The following is a 16,012-nucleotide window of genomic DNA, read 5'->3' on the forward strand; positions in this document are numbered from 1 at the left end:
TATGTTCCGGTTGGACCGGTGATTTAATAGGAAATCGGTTCTCTGATTCAGAAAATATTGTTATTTGTCAATTTTATTTTTCAATTGATATATTGGAGAAAAAAAGCGTAACATCTAAATTTAAATTTTCTAATAATTTAGTAATTTTAATAAAAATAGTAATTAATTAAACAAGGATAACAAGAGATAATAGAGTTTATTTAGTCCCTTAAAAAAGGGCTTATTAGAAAGAAAAAAGGAAAAAAAAATCTAAGAGCTCTTTGGAGATTTTAGCCAAGTTTAGATTCATGCAGTGCTACTACTTCTATGGCCTCTGATAAGTAATCAGTCAAGTGGATTTCAATTAAAGAAGGCTTTTTACTTCCATTTTATTTCACCAACCAAACAGCAAGGGAATTAGGGTTTCAAATGTGGCCTGGGTGATTAGAGATTAAGCTTAGAGCTCCTTTTTTTTTCCAATTCATTTCATCGTAATTCTATCAGGTATGTTTGATCCGTTCGTTATCTTACCACATCCGGTTTCTTTTCATAGCGATATCAATTTAAATGCGATCTAAGTTTTGTTCCTGATCGGATCTTTAAAATGGACCTCTCTGTATATCAGTCATAATTTGTTTTATTCTGGAATTCTTCTCATTACATTTGCAGAGTTATTTAGTTTCTGTTCTGTTCCCGATGAAATGGAACGGGAAACAATTTCATTTGCCTTTCTTAAAATTTGTACACCAAACAAAGTAGCAAATTAGTTGCTTTTGGGTCTTAGATTGTTGTTTCTCTTTGTTACGGAGTTCGTCTGCTCGGCAAAGTAATTTCTAATTTCTTATGTTCTATGCATTTTGCAGGCTAATTACTTTGTTAATGAATTTCATAAAAAAATAAATGAAAACAGTTTAGAGGCAATGTTGGCATCTAGGTTTTCTTTCTTTGGAGGTGGGGGATCAAATAAAGTTGGCAATTCTGTGGAAGGCGATAAAAAGGAATTCAAAGAATTGAATCCGACGCTAAAACTGCAGACAGATAGAGATGTGTATAGACCTGGAGATTCTGTTTATGTTACAATTGAGATCTGCAATCCCTTTACTAGTGGCAATACTGGTGCCATTGTACCTTCGCTTTTGATTGAAAAGCTTGGCTTCGAAATCAAAGGGATCGAGAAGTTGGACACTCAATGGTATGCCACTCAAAAACCAGCGGCTGGAACAAAACAAAGGAGAGGTTTGTTTACCGCATATATGTGTTGAACTATATATATTCATTGTTTATTTAGTTCATCAATTTCGTGATTTTCAGTTATATTTTTATTGGATGGTAAAATGAAGTGAGTAATGCAAGTAAATTTATGTTTTACATCGTATTGCATATTAAATAGATTGAGTTCAAAGTACTTATGTTTCCACTAGGACAATGAATTCAGATAAGTATAAAGGAGTTTTTCTAGATTTCTAATATATTTCATTTTCTTAACTTTTAGCATTTATGTAAGCTGCTGATTTTGGGCAATTTGATCTCCATCTCAGAAAATTTAGATAAACTGAATTATCCATTGGCTTTCTTTTTACCAGGATATGAATAGAACTGAAATTGATATCAGAAAGAAAAGATCATATTGTAGCAATGACCTTATACTCTATTCTTTTTAGTTTGATTTTTATCTTTTGTATATTTATTTATTATTTATATTATTATTCTCAATCTTTTTCAGGTGAACATGTTTTTCTGGACTGTTCAACACCATCAATGATTTCAAATCAGATTGTGCCTTCTGGTTCTGCAAAAACTTGTTCGTCCATTTCCTGGCTTTGTCTAAATTTGATGTATATGCAAGTGCTTGTGTAAAGCTTTTTCATCACAATATGTAATTATGCTATTAATGAGTGTTTCTTCATACGGGCCATGTTGTCTTAATGACCACATGCCATCATGATTTGGTCAAAACCTAACTTGTTAAAGAGAAAATAAAAAACTAGGAGGATGAATTTTGTCATAAGAAAAAAAGCAGAAGGAAGAAAGTACAAATGCTAAGTATATTATCAGCAAAGGAGACAAATTATACACATGTGATTTTGAAGATGAAAGCTAAATTATATTACTGATTACTGTCACCATAGCTGATTGTGTGGCTGCGGGCATCCAGTCATGCAATGTTTTGATACTTATGTTTTTTGGCAAATAGTATTTTATTAACTCTTGCTATTGTTAAATGTTGCAGCTTTCCACCATATTATCTTTCATTAGTCTGATTCAACTAGATTCATTTTTGTAACTGACTTTTGACGCTAACTGCAGATGTGGTACGGGCTGTGCTTCCTAGCGTTATACCTCCATCTTACAAGGGTTCTACAATTCGTTATATATATTATATAAAGAGTGCTCTGTCTGTTCGATGGCTGATACCGGAAAATGGTCACTCCAGCAAGGATTCAGTAAAAGATCTTACTGAAGTGGTTGGTTTTACTTAATCTTCATAGTTTTTTCATTGAGGATCCCAAAATCATCTTCTGTTCTCTTTTTTTCAGAATTAGACATGTTTGACTTGCTGATAGGGATAGTGCTTCTGAAAATAGGAAATGTGTTAAATTTTAGGTGAAGGTTTAGGTGGTGTGTGTTAGAAAATGGCAATATAAGTTTTTTATTGGTTCATAGGTGAGAAGGGCAGTGGAGCCAATGGCTATTTTTACACTTGTGTTAATGTTGATACTAGTCCAAAGTTACTGTTTGAGGAGTTAGGGCTAAAGTCCTGTCTGGAATCCTTTTTCCTCTAAAGGTTTTTGACGTTTTCTAAATTTGAATTCTCTTCAGTCATCCAGTTGTTATTATAGCCCAGGCTTATGATGTTTGGTACGTCATTTGTGCACTTGCCCGTAATATAGAAGATAATTTACCATTTTGTCCTGTTATATCTGGCTTATCATTGAATTTGTAAATCCATAGTTATGCTTATATGAACATTTTGGCACATCTATGCATGTGTTTCTTTGCATTTGTCCTCATGCACACCTGTGAATTCTTGGATAGAACTTGTCAGTGTCCTAGTCCAGTTCACCAAACTGCATATTCTGTCAAAGAGTTAAGATATTTATGAAATTTATAAACTTTAAACCCAAACAGGAGGCTCGTGTTCCTTTGCAAGTATGGGTGACTCAGAAAGGAAATGGTCTGGTGATGGAAGATGGTGAAAGTGATGGTAAGTTGCTACTATTTCAGGTTTACCATCTTTTTACTATTTCCTTTCTATCTCTTTTCTAATTATTAAATTTGGTGAAATAAATTAGTAGTAACTTTTTCCCTTTATAAGATGATTTATGTTTTTGCAGTGAAGAATTTTCACTAAGTTTTAGGATATAAATGTAATAACTTGAGCAATAAAACAGGAAGACACAGTTATGTAAGAACTTCTATCTTAAGCAAGGGTGGATATCTTCTTATCATTGCTAGAGCCTAGATTCTTTATCCAGTTATGCTATGTTATTCGCCTGTCCTAGAGCTGACTTCAGTGTGCTAAACATTTTATTCTTGAATGCTTTGTTACCCGGACTTTGGGTGAGTGTTGGATATGGGTATGTGCACCAAATGGTTATGCTCAATTTTTATCCAAGTTTTATTTATTTTTGAGGTTCACACCCCATACCCATGTCAATGTATGCATCAGACACAGGTACAAGGCTTGAGTACCTTGGGAAAATGAAGAGTCTGGTTGACGTTGCTTGGACTGTTTTAAGGAAGAAGTTGAATAAGTTGAAGTTACAATGACATAAAATTTGTAGCATGATTGAAGATTTCATGGTTTTTACTCTTTGAATTTGAGTTTGCAATGGGAGTCGTAGTGTAAATAACTGCCTGTGATACTGCATATCAAAATATGGCATGATGACTATGTTTTCTTTATTGATGATTCAGGTATTGTTCCTGATACAACCATTCAAACAGATATATACTGGAAAGAGATGGATGGAGATTCAGAATGGGTAAGGCTGTTAGTAATGCTGCCAACTGCTAAAGCTTTTGACTTACTGTTTTAGTTGAATGAGAAAATTCATATTTGTTACAGGCTAGAGTCAATGACCTGTATGACAGTATTGAGGAAGGATATGAGAGCTCAAGGGATGAAATATCTTCTGTTTCATCCTTTAATCTTTCAAAGGAAAATCATAATAGAACCTTTGGAAGTTCCCTATCGTTGCAATCATCAGCAGCCAGGTCTTCATTTAGAGATGGTCCTTATTATGATGGAGACCGTTTGAGTTTATCTTCAAATGTAGGGCTTCCACGATTATCAGTAGCAGAGGTCTTGCATGATTCTAGTGCTGGTAATTAAGTTATACTTGATTATGTGGAGTCACTATTTGTCCTGAACTTGTTTCCTCTCCTTTTGTCATTATACTTACATGCTTTTGCCTTCTGTTAGATTGTTGTTGTAACTTTTAAGTTTCAACTGACCTGCAGAATTTCTTCTACCATTTGATTCAAATTAGTAATTTTTTCTGGTGCTTAGTATGCATTTTGAAATAGATGTTCTTCATGCAGACGTGTCAACTGCACTTCTATCTCCAAGTCAGCAGCAGACTTCTACAAAATCACTAGCTGCAAATGATATAACAGGAGTATCTTCTGCACCTAGCCCGGGAGCTACTGAACCTTTAGCATGTAAAGCACCAGATTTTCTGCTCCCTTTTTCATGTTTTGGTTGTTGCTAATGAAGCATGAATCTAGCCTTGAGCTGTCTCATATGTGGGTCCTGGTAAACTTATTTGCTACAAACATTTTCTGCAGCAGAAGGCTTTATTCGAGGAAGGTCTTATAATATCAGGATGGATGATCAAGTTCTGCTAAGATTCTCTCCTAAGAACTCTGAGTCCACTTATTACTTCAGTGATATGGTAAAATCAGTTTTAGACCGTAGCTTCTGTCTCCTTGCATGAATTTGCTCCCATTTATTTTCCTATTCTTATATTTTTCTGTTTCAATAACAGATAGGCGGGACTCTTACTTTCTTCCATGAAGAAGGAGCTAGAAGATGCCTTGAGGTAATGCAAATTATTACCATTGAGAAACTACTGAACCAAACAAGTGAAGAAACCATGGTCAGTTGAATGATTAATCTTGTAATTTACTGGAGTAATTTCCATCTTGTAGGTTTCAGTCACGCTTGAAACTTCTGAGACTATAAGTCGGCGTTTTGTTCATCCTTCTAGGAGGAATTCCCCAACAATTACCAAGGTGTGCCTTCCAAAAATTTTAATTCTACACAGCGAGTTGCTTTGGTGGATTCATGAATTAGAATATTAACTTTTTTTATTGAACTCAATTAATGCTTGGTCTGTTTTGATATTAATGAAACCTGTAATAAGAAGTTACTCTTTCTCACACATTCATGTACTTGTATGCTTGGAAAGTGACACATTTGCAAATGCTTTTTGTTTGTTAAGAAGTTCTGTATTGCTAAAATCCTTTTTTGTCTCATTTCTGGTGTAGGGTATTTTTTTTCATTGCTGGTGTAGGTTTTTTTTTTCTTTTCATAGATAGTGTTATAGTGTTAATTATCCCAAAAGCTTTCACTTTCCTTATAGTTTTTGCTCTTTTATACTTAAGAAAAACACATTGATTAAACCCTTTTCATGATTCTAATAAAACCATTTTTTAGTAAAAATAAACAATAAAATGAATTTGGGAGTAAAATAATGATTTTTCGAATTTTCTTCTTTTATTGTTAGTCATTATTCTATTTCAATAAGCATTGCTTTTGTCTAGGTACGAGCATTGCATAGAATACACCATCTGTATCAGGCTTTTAGAAGTTTCAAACTGTTCCTTCTTTGATGCTTTTTTGAAACCCTATGACTCAAGATAAGAAACCTATTTTTTCCTCCTGCATATTTAGAGTGCTATGGTAAATCATGTTTATTGATTTTTCTTGTAGGTTCAGAGTGATCATCATGAGGTTGTTGCTGATTTGGTACAGACAGGTTTTCTCTTTTCTGTCCCCATGGATGGTCCCATGTCGTTTTCCACTCCTCATGTCTCGGTGCAGTGGGTTCTAAGATTTGAATTCTTTACTACTCCAAAGAATGTAGACTGGACAAGGTAAGACCATGTGTTACTGCAATAAAGTTCTAGCTTATCAAAAGAGTTTATCACTAATGGTCAAAGATTATCAATTTGTCGTATGCTTGTAAGTATATGCATATGCTGGTAATGCCCCTCAACTGTGGCAGCAAATTTTTCTCATATCTATTGATGATACTCTGACAAAGTATTAGCCTTGTATCAGATTTAGATAACAATTTTACAGAGATTTTTATCATAACCGCTGAAACAATAGAATTCTACTAACAATTTGTTATCTAAATCTGAGACCGTCATTTGTTAGAATTTGCACTTGGACTCAGAAGTTGTACTGAAATTTAGAATATATCTGCCCTAGCTGTTGCCAAATATAATTCTTCTCCTTAATTCTGAGTTCAGATACGAACATCCTCTTTTCGTAGAAGGCAGAGACAAATGTGAGTGGGTTATTCCTATAACAGTGCATGCACCTCCACCCGGAGCTCCAGGTGCCCACACACGGAGTGATAAACCTTTCTCCTTAGAGCCCTTGTGGACTCATAGTTGAAGGTAACTTGTTTCGACTCTGTTAGTGACTTCATTTCTGTGGTAAGATATGTTTCTTGGATCTATGAAATAGTAACCGAATATCTCAAATCCCTTATTTCATTAGTACCGTTGATCGTGGGTGGGGAATTATTTTTTACCGAGCAGTCTCAAGCGCCATTTACCATTGCAACAAGAAGAATCTTACATGATAATGGCCAACAGTGTGGAACTGTTTGAATACGGGATTTTGTCTAGAAGTTTTAAACTCAGTTTGTGATTTTTAATCCCAGATTTGTAATATAACATGTTGATATGCAGCTTTTGTTACTGGAAATTGCATTGTTTCAGTCTTCTATTGTTGGGAAGCAGATGAGAAAAACGTAAATCTTTTTTTTTTGAGGAATATTTTATTTAGACTAAAGTTTAGCATTGCTAATGGAATAAATTTGGTTAACAAAACTGTGGTTTGATATCGTTTTTGTTGGGTTAAATTCTAAGTTTAGTCTTGTGTTCTTTTATCTATTTATACTGATTTAGTCCCTGTACTATTGTCTTATCAAAAATTGGTTCATCTACTTTTTGAATTTCTCATTTTCAGACTTTTGGATAACTCCGTTTAAAAATTAGCCCTAAATCTTTACAGCTTTTCTCAGTTTAGCTTATTTCTTTTTGCTTTAAACCTTTTATGTCGTGCATTATTGAAGTGGTAAAAAATTAGTCTGATTTGGGTAACTTATTTTTATTGTTAATTCCTTTTTAAAATAATGATGCGATTTTTTTATTTTCCATATCAATGTTTTGCTGTCCTGTTATGTGGCTTTATCAAATGAATATGCCAATGTCTACAACAACATAATAGTTAAAAAATCACATCATCATGTTTTAATTAGAGTTAATGAAAATTTTACATGAAGGATTGAATGAGTAATTGGAAGAATAGAGAAGTCAATTTTTATGTATTTTTACAAAATACACTTGAGCTCACCACACCAACTGTCACATTGGCATTTCTAATAGTTATATCAAATTGCAATAAAATTTGTTCTTTAAAAAAACTGTTCAATTTGAAAAAAAAAAGTTGAGGACTACTTAAAGAAAAAAAAAGAGTAGAATTAAATTCATAATCATGTTTAATTATCAAATGGAGTTCACAGAAAAAGTTATAAAAGAAAAAAAACCATTCAAAAATAAAAGTAAAGGAAGAATTTAAATGAATTAAATCCAAAAATTATAAAAACAATATTTACAATTTAAAGCTTTTGTTGATATCTATACTTAAAAGTTATCCCCGAATGTAATTAGGGGTGTTTAAATTTTGGTTAAATTCGAATTAATTAAATATATTTAATTATGTCAATTGGTCAATTAATTGATCTAATTCGGTCAGAGGTCTGTTAATAATTTTTTGAAAATTCGGTTATCAGTTAATTCAGTTTGAAATCAAATAATTAACCGAATTAATTGAATTAACTGAACTTAATAATTAATAATACAAATTATATGTAGTTTAATTCGGATAATTCAGTCAAATGAACATTATCAAATTATTATTTTTATACTTGCTTTAACAAAATATATATATATATAAATTTCGGTTAACCGACCGAACTAATCAAAATATTTTGGTTCGGTTAACTATTAAAGGATTAAAAAATTCGATTAGTTCAGTTAATACTAGTTCAGTTCGGTTAACCTTATTAACACCCCTAAATGCAATGTCATTAAACTAAAAGGTTGGGTAAATTAGGAAGATTATTTGTATAAATTGAAAACAACATTCATTATAATTAAGGCTCATATATCAAAATTATATATGGACTATGGTTTAATATTTAATTTGAGGCATGAATATATTTTCACAAATAATTGATACTATGCATCAATTTAGTTTTACTTTTGTACGTATAAAAACCAATTTTATTTACCCAACATGAGTTTTACTTTTTTGTATATAAAAATAATTTTATTTAAAATAATTAAATTTATTTATTTTTTAATATATCTATAATTGAATCAAAATTAAAAATTTGTGTACAATTGAAACAAGTCAAAATTCACCTATCATATTACAATTAAATTTAAATCCATGTGTAATTGATATGTACCTTTACGACTAACATTGATTGCATCCAAAATTATTATTTGATTAATGAAATATGAATAACTTTTCGTAATGTTAAATTAAACTAAGTTATGATATGAGCTATTTTGTTCCATTGATTTTATGTACATTAGACATAACATTTATAACTATGTTACGCTTAGTCTCTTTTTATGTTATATTTTATGTTTAAAATATTATAAATTTATGTAAAAACATTACATGTTAATAATTTATTTTATATTGATTTTAACATGTTAATATATCTTTCTTTCTTTTTTTCTTTTTTATTTATTTATTTTATGTTTGTGTTAATATCTCAATCTATAAAATATTTCATATAATTTATTATAATGTTTTAATTGTTCGGTCTAAATATAATTATTTAATAATTATATTTTTATTTAACATAATTATTGTAAATATTATTAAAAATCTTAATCCAATTTCCCGGAAGACATTAACTATTTAAATCAAACACAAAAAAATATTTTCGTAATTAATAAATAATTTAAATGAATAGACAAGGTCGGTGGTGACTTGGTACGTTTTAATTGAATAGGCACATGGTGCAGGTGGTCACCATACTAACATGCAACAAAGATTTAATTATTTAGTTGAATTTATATTTTATTATCTAAAATGGTATATTTGTACCAACATCATTAGTTTATATTAATATAGTATAATAGTTAATTCAATAGTGGCATATGACAGTCTCTAATTTGTATGTCATGAGATAAATACAAATAAAAAAATTAATTTAAAAATATATATATATATAAATTAGTCAAAAAAGTATAATTCTTTTTAATAAAAAAATGAACATGGATAAATAGTTTTTCAAATATATCTGAATCATAATTATTTGTCCAACTTCATTTTAGATGTATTTTTTAATAATTTTAATTGTTATTATTTTAAAAATATATAAAAATATATACAATATAGTGTGAGAGCCTATAATGTTTTGAAAATTATGTATAAATCTATAATGTATAATAAACATTAATAAAAAATTAAAAATTTATAAACATGTATATAAATATACAAAAGAACTAAAATTTTATAAAGTTGTAACTATATATAACATTAAAAAGTACATCTATAATGAATCTAGATGAATGGTTTTCCAAATGCATTTGAATTTATCATTCTTGAAGTAAAAACTTTTTTTTTTGTATTTTTATTAATTTATATATAATTTCAAAACAATAATAATATTACTAAAAAGCACATTTAGAACTAATCTAGACAAATGGGTGTTCAAAATCAAATGTAATTGGACAATCATATGTCCAAGTTCATTCTTGATATGGAAAAAAATTCTACTTTTTTATTAATTTATGTATTATAAAGTTTTTTTTTAATTTATGTCTGTCACTTGGCATACCGAGAGACTACTACATGTCACAACTGAATTGGTTATCAGTACCACGTTAGCATAAAATAACAGTATTAGTGTGGAGATATCAACCTAGATAAGAAAATACAAATTCATATACCAACTAGGTCCAAAAAAGTTCTATGTACCAAGTAAGTACTTTTGGATAAATTCAAGGGGCAAACTACATATTAACCCTTAAGATTTATTTAATTTTGTTCAAATAAAAATGAAATATTTTCAAAAAATATTTTTTTTCATAATTTAAAATTTACATTAATCGAATTATCTAAATATTTAATCACATTAATTTATCAAACATCACCTTAAATCTGATTGAGTGTATATGTTAGTTCTTACATTAATTTTCTAAAACCAATTAATTTTTGCATTATCTATATCATTATTTAAATTTTTGATTAAATTAAGATCACTAATTAATTAAGTACCAATTCATTTAAAAAAAATACTTTAATGTTATTACCTATTTAAAATAAATTATATTATTCAAGATATTTAAATCTTTTTATTTCAAAAACAATAAAAATTATGCATAATGGTATTTGATCCTATATTAGTTGCATTAATAAGACGTTAAATTTAACATTCAACTAAAACTTCTGATAAAAACGATAAAATATTAATGATGTGCATTCATGTAGTACTTTTAATCTGGTGTATTTATATGTCTAAATTTTATTATAATTTAAATTTATATATCATCCATTTTAAGGATGTGAATTTAAAATAATAAGATAAGAACACTTGACGCATAACAATAAAATGTGAATTTCACAATAATGTTTTTATAAAATGAGAATATTAAAAATCAAAACTTGGACAAAAATTCCATACTAGCATTGAACTCAAAACCAACAAAAACAAAAGAACAAGAACACCACATTTAGAAAAGAGATGTTCCCTTCCCTTTCTTGTCTCCACCAATCTCAAAGTGCTTGCACCTCTGCAAAAATCAACCCACCAAAATATTTTTTTAGCTCATGAATTACAGCATCACAAAAAAAAAAAAACACGGTAGTGTTCGTGCACCAACCTTGATTGGATGCTGCGACACATGCTTGCAACCCTGGCATTGCAGCCTCAGCACAATCTTCTTGGTGGTTTTTGCCTAATTACATAATACAATGTTTTGAGTCCCAAGAAATAGCAACCATGTTAGCTTAGACTGAACTCTTCATTTTTCTTAAAATACCCGTGTCTGGCAACTTATCTATCACATAAGTCTAGAGTATGATAACTCGTAATTATGGAAATAATTAAAAAGATGAACATACTCACATCAGACACATACTGATATAATCCTACTCTCAAGTCTTACCCCTCTTAGACCAGGTTACATAGGATAGCAATAATCAAAATGACAAAATAATTATCTAAACATCCATTACAAACAAGTAGCATACAGGACAGAATTCTTGACGTTCTTTGACATATATTCATCCAAGGGTTAAAAGAAGTATTACAAACTAGTATAATACAGGACAGGATTCTTAATGTTTTTGACATATAACTAGCATTCATCTGAGGGTTAAAAGATCCATTACGAACTAGTATCATACAGATCAGGATTCTTAATGTTTTTCAACATATAACTCGTATTCATCCAAGGGTTAAAAGATCCATTACAAACTAGTATCATACAGGACATGACTCTTACGCTGTGTTTGGTTCAATGTATTAGGTAATCCATTACTGACCGATTACGCGCCTATTACATTACGCCCCTAATCCGGCGTTTGGTTCGCTGTAATAGGTATTACGGGCGTAATACAATCCCGACCTAATCCCCAAATTCCCTGCTTTTCTAATCCCTTCCCAAATCGAGTAATAGGTATTACGTCTGGCTTCCCTCCCCAACTCTCTGTTTTACCCTCCCTCCCTACCCGACCCTCTCCTCTTCTATCCTCATAATTTCTCCTCCCAATTGCATTTTGGTGGAAAAAAACAAAACAAAACCAAACAAAAACAGAAATGGTTTCCCCAATGCATCCGCAATCGGCGGAGGCCCGAAACCCGACTCTGAATCTGCCCTCCTCCTCCGCACATTCCTATAACCAGAAGATAAATTCAATTTGGGCTACATCATCTACTTCACTTTGGGCGTTGGCTTTCTCCTCCCATGGAATAGCTTCATCACTGCCGTCGATTACTTTTCCTACCTCTACTCGGAAGCTTCCGTCCACCGTGTTTTCGCCGTCGTTTACATGGTCGTCGGCCTCGCTTGCCTCTTGGTCATTGTATTTTATGCTCACAAGAGTAAAGCTTACATGCGGATCAATGTTGGTTTGGGCATTTTCGTGGTTTCCCTGCTCGTCGTGCCTGTTATGGATGCGGTTTATATTAAGGGTCAGGTCGGATTGTATGACAAATTCTACGTCACGGTCGGTCTTCTCGCTCTGGCGGGTATAGGCGATGCGCTTGTTCAAGGTGGGCTCATTGGAGTGGCTGGGGAATTGCCTGAACGCTACATGCAGGCTATCGTTGCGGGATCCGGCGGTTCTGGTAATTTAACGACCAACTTTTTGACTAACTGTAGATATGGATGTTAATTTAATTTTGTTGATCCATGAATTCTTGAAAGTTGGTGAAGTTTATTAGATTGGTACTTAAAGGAGTCATTGGTCTATTTCTAAGGAACTTGTTCTTCATTATTTGAAGGCTCAGAAATTTAGCTGTTTAGTATTGTTCTGGTCTGTGACCTCCGGTTTCCGGTACCAACAAGGGCCTCGGCTAACTCCAGAGTTGACCCAGGTCTAACTCCATTTTTGGTTGAGAAACACAGCTTTTCCCCTGAACTTGCCGTCAAGACTGCATCTTCCCTAACCTATGTGAAGGATCCTCGTAAGTGTGATACTATAATTTCCTTCTTGAAAGAAAGCGGTTTCTCTAAATCCCATATTGAAGCAGTGGTCAAAAGAAAGCCTAACCTTCTATATTCTAGTCTTGAGAAAACCATTAAACCCAAGTTCAAGATTTTCCAGGATTTAGGATTTTCAACACATGATGTTGCTGATATTGTAGCTAGTGATCCCTGGATTTTGACTAGAAGCGTGGATGATAGGATTGCACCTTCTATTTCCGATTTAAAGACTGTTTTAGGATCGAATGATGATGTTGTTAAGTTATTGAAAACTTCTGCTTGGTTTCTCAAATCTGATTTGCAAAAGACTATGATGCCTAATATAGAGTTCTTGAGAAATTGCGGGATTTGTTCATCGCAAATTGTTTCATATGTGTTCAGCTTTCCTAGATTTTTCTTGCTTAAACCTGAGAGCATTAAGCAGTTTGTTGAAAGGGCGGATGCCTTGGGGTTCGATAGGAAGTCAAATATGTTTCTTGCTGCTATTAGGATGTTGAGTTCAATAAGTGAAGAGAATTGGGAACTCAAATTGAAGCTTTTTAGGAAATTGGGTTTCTCTGAAGATGATATCATGTCTACTTTTAGGAGGACACCACAGGTGTTTGCTGTATCTGAAAGGAAGATTAAGCAAGTCACTGACTTTTTGCTTAATAGAACGAATGTAGGTATTTCATTTATAATAAGCCACCCAATGGTGCTTATTTGCAGCCTTGAGCGTAGGCTGAAGCCTCGGTTACTGGTTATTGAGACTCTGGAAAGTAAGAATTCGCTAAGAAGGAAAGTTAGCATGACTACAATTTATAAGATGCCTGACAAGAAGTTCAGAGAGAAATACGTTGTTCCTTACTTAAAAGAGCTCGAGGAAGTATCCATGTCTATTGTGGGCACTTAATTGTTAAATTTTGTATAGTTGAGGGCACATATCAAATCTTTGATGTACTTTGGGTTCATAATCCCGTATTTCTTCATGAAATTGGTTCTTTAAGCAGCTTGTAAGATTTTACTTCGCAATAATCGAGTCTTATGTTAGATAACTCCAATACTGTCTCAATACAACAGACAACATTGTAGTTGATTGTTTTAGACTGTTAGTCATTGTTTCCAGTCTCTGCACTATGCACAATGCACATCCACTTGTGATGGTTCCTGTATTTGCTGCTTTCTAATGTTATTTATATATACTCACACCGATGGTTTTAGGGTGTGTTCTCGTACTGGTTTATATTTTACAGTATCATATATTATGGTTTGAATAATAATAATTATGTTAATTTATATTTTACAATATCATATATTATGGTTTGAGTAAATTCATATAAGAATATCAATTATTAAGAATTTTATTAAATTATATATTTTAATTAAAATATATTTAATAATAATTATGTTTAAATATGATTAAATTATTTATTATTGATATTAATCTTATTAAAATTTAAATAAAATAATTTACCAAAATAAATTTCTGCTAATTATTAACCATTTTATTAAATTATATATTTTAATTAAAATATATTAAATAATAATTATGTTTAAATATGATTAAATTATTTATTTTTGATAATAAATAATCTTATTAAAATTTAAATAACAATAACAATAATCATTTACCAAAACAAATTTATGCTAAGGGTATTCTGGTCATTTTAGTTTTCTCCATTATGCTATTACACCTCTATTACATTCAACCAAACACAGTTTTACTATTACGCCTTCTATTCCATTACATTCAACCAAACAGTTGATTTGCTATTACACCTCTATTCCATTACACCTCTAATCCAATCCAATACACCTCTAATCCAATACAGCGAACCAAACGTGCTCTTAATGTTTTAGACGTATAACTCATATTCATCCCAGGTTGAAAGATCCATTACAAACTAGTATCATACAGGACAGGATTCTTAATTTTTTTGACATATAACTCGTATTCATCCAAGGGTTAAAAAAGTCACCTTCTTGTGGAACACTGGTTTGGTCTGACCACCGTAACCGGATTGTTTGCGATCATAACGGCGTTTCCCTTGAGCAGCCAAACTATCCTTACCCTTCTTATACTGTGTAACCTTGTGCAATGTGTGCTTCCTGCACTCCTTGCTCTTGCAATAAGTCTTCTTGGTCTTCGGTACGTTCACCTGCAACACCAACACAATTACAATCAAAACATAATCAAAAGTACCAAAATTTAGCACCATTTCCTCAAATGAATACCTAGATTAAAATTCAACCACAGCAATTTCCCCATAAATTTATGGAAAAAGAAAAAAAAGTATCCCCAAATCAACAATCCCAGTACTGTCCAATGAATCCCACAATCTTAACAACTTATTCGATTGATTATTTCCATTTCACAAACAATTTTTAGGGGAAAAAAAAGACCCAAAATGGATGAATGAAACCAAACAAAGAAGAGAAAGAGATACCATGGCTACGGCTGAATCGAGAGAACCTGAGAACTGTAAATTAGGAGGCGGCCACTCCAACAATCTAAACCAGTAATTATCGACTCTAGGGTTTTTAGTGGCTTTCTCGGCTTTTGGGTTTTTGGTTGGGTGGGTTTTTAAGCTTAAAATGGATCATCGCCATATCCAACCCTAAACCTCCTTCCACGGCCCATTTTCCTTTTTTTTATTTGTCTCTCTCCATTATTTTATACAAAGGTTAAACTATGATTTAAAACATTTTAATTGAATTCTTAAAGTGTCGGTATCGGATTAATTAGGTACTTTCGTTAGTCTACTCTTTAATTTGGGTATGGCAGATCAAATCTGACATAGAACACATTTAAAATGTGTGGATTAAATTGTGAACAACTTGAATTTAATGCGTTAAAAAAATAGTTAACCCAAATTTTATCGATATTATTTTAACACGCTAGATCCAATTTATTCATCATGTGCCTCTATAACTTGGTGAACATATTTTTAGTGTACTTCTCATTAGATTCGAACTGGCATTTAACATCTACATTAACGGTTAGACTAACAAAGATTTGATTGATACAATACTAATACTTTGAATACTCAATTTAGAAAATTTTAAAATTTATGAG

At 31.6% G+C, this 16,012-nt stretch overlaps 2 protein-coding genes across 3 annotated transcripts; one reads left to right on the plus strand and one right to left on the minus strand.

The window, feature by feature from the left end:
- Positions 1-203: 203 nt before the first annotated feature.
- Positions 204-7,061, plus strand: LOC107898860 (uncharacterized). Of its 2 annotated transcripts, none has more exons than XM_016824425.2 (14): positions 204-483; positions 843-1,215; positions 1,703-1,780; positions 2,287-2,444; positions 3,109-3,184; positions 3,898-3,965; positions 4,049-4,307; positions 4,525-4,644; positions 4,771-4,877; positions 4,971-5,024; positions 5,134-5,217; positions 5,918-6,081; positions 6,463-6,612; positions 6,716-7,061. In XM_016824425.2, exons 2-13 carry the CDS (start codon positions 900-902, stop codon positions 6,608-6,610), a joined length of 1,632 nt encoding a protein of 543 aa, XP_016679914.2. In that variant the 5' UTR covers positions 204-483; positions 843-899; the 3' UTR covers positions 6,611-6,612; positions 6,716-7,061. The 2 variants fall into 2 exon arrangements, with proteins under 2 accessions (XP_016679914.2, XP_040967480.1); XM_041111546.1 differs by having other exon boundaries at positions 5,924-6,081.
- A 3,788-nt stretch (positions 7,062-10,849) lies between these two features.
- On the minus strand, positions 10,850-15,577 carry LOC121203636 (60S ribosomal protein L44). Its single transcript, XM_041111547.1, has 4 exons — positions 15,384-15,577; positions 14,916-15,095; positions 11,131-11,205; positions 10,850-11,040 (listed from the first exon to the last, which is right to left on the minus strand). Exons 1-4 carry the CDS (start codon positions 15,384-15,386, stop codon positions 10,981-10,983), a joined length of 318 nt encoding a protein of 105 aa, XP_040967481.1. The 5' UTR covers positions 15,387-15,577; the 3' UTR covers positions 10,850-10,980.
- Positions 15,578-16,012: the final 435 nt, after the last annotated feature.

The sequence above is a fragment of the Gossypium hirsutum genome, chromosome A04 (genome assembly GCF_007990345.1).
Source record: "Gossypium hirsutum isolate 1008001.06 chromosome A04, Gossypium_hirsutum_v2.1, whole genome shotgun sequence".
Classification (NCBI taxonomy): Eukaryota; Viridiplantae; Streptophyta; class Magnoliopsida; order Malvales; family Malvaceae; genus Gossypium; species Gossypium hirsutum.

What these genes read in the sequence shown, in the direction of transcription:
- LOC107898860 (XM_016824425.2), top strand. Translation starts at nt 900, where the DNA reads ATGTTGGCATCTAGGTTTTCTTTCTTTGGAGGTGGGGGATCAAATAAA. An exon ending in TGGATGGAGATTCAGAATGG is followed by an intron (nt 3,966 to 4,048) that starts GTAAGGCTGTTA and finishes TATTTGTTACAG; the next exon opens with GCTAGAGTCAATGACCTGTA. An exon ending in AAGAATGTAGACTGGACAAG is followed by an intron (nt 6,082 to 6,462) that starts GTAAGACCATGT and finishes TTCTGAGTTCAG; the next exon opens with ATACGAACATCCTCTTTTCG.
- LOC121203636 (XM_041111547.1), bottom strand. An exon ending in AACCAGTGTTCCACAAGAAG is followed by an intron (nt 11,206 to 14,915) that starts GTGACTTTTTTA and finishes TTATGTAATTAG; the next exon opens with GCAAAAACCACCAAGAAGAT. An exon ending in TGTCGCAGCATCCAATCAAG is followed by an intron (nt 11,041 to 11,130) that starts GTTGGTGCACGA and finishes TGATTTTTGCAG; the next exon opens with AGGTGCAAGCACTTTGAGAT.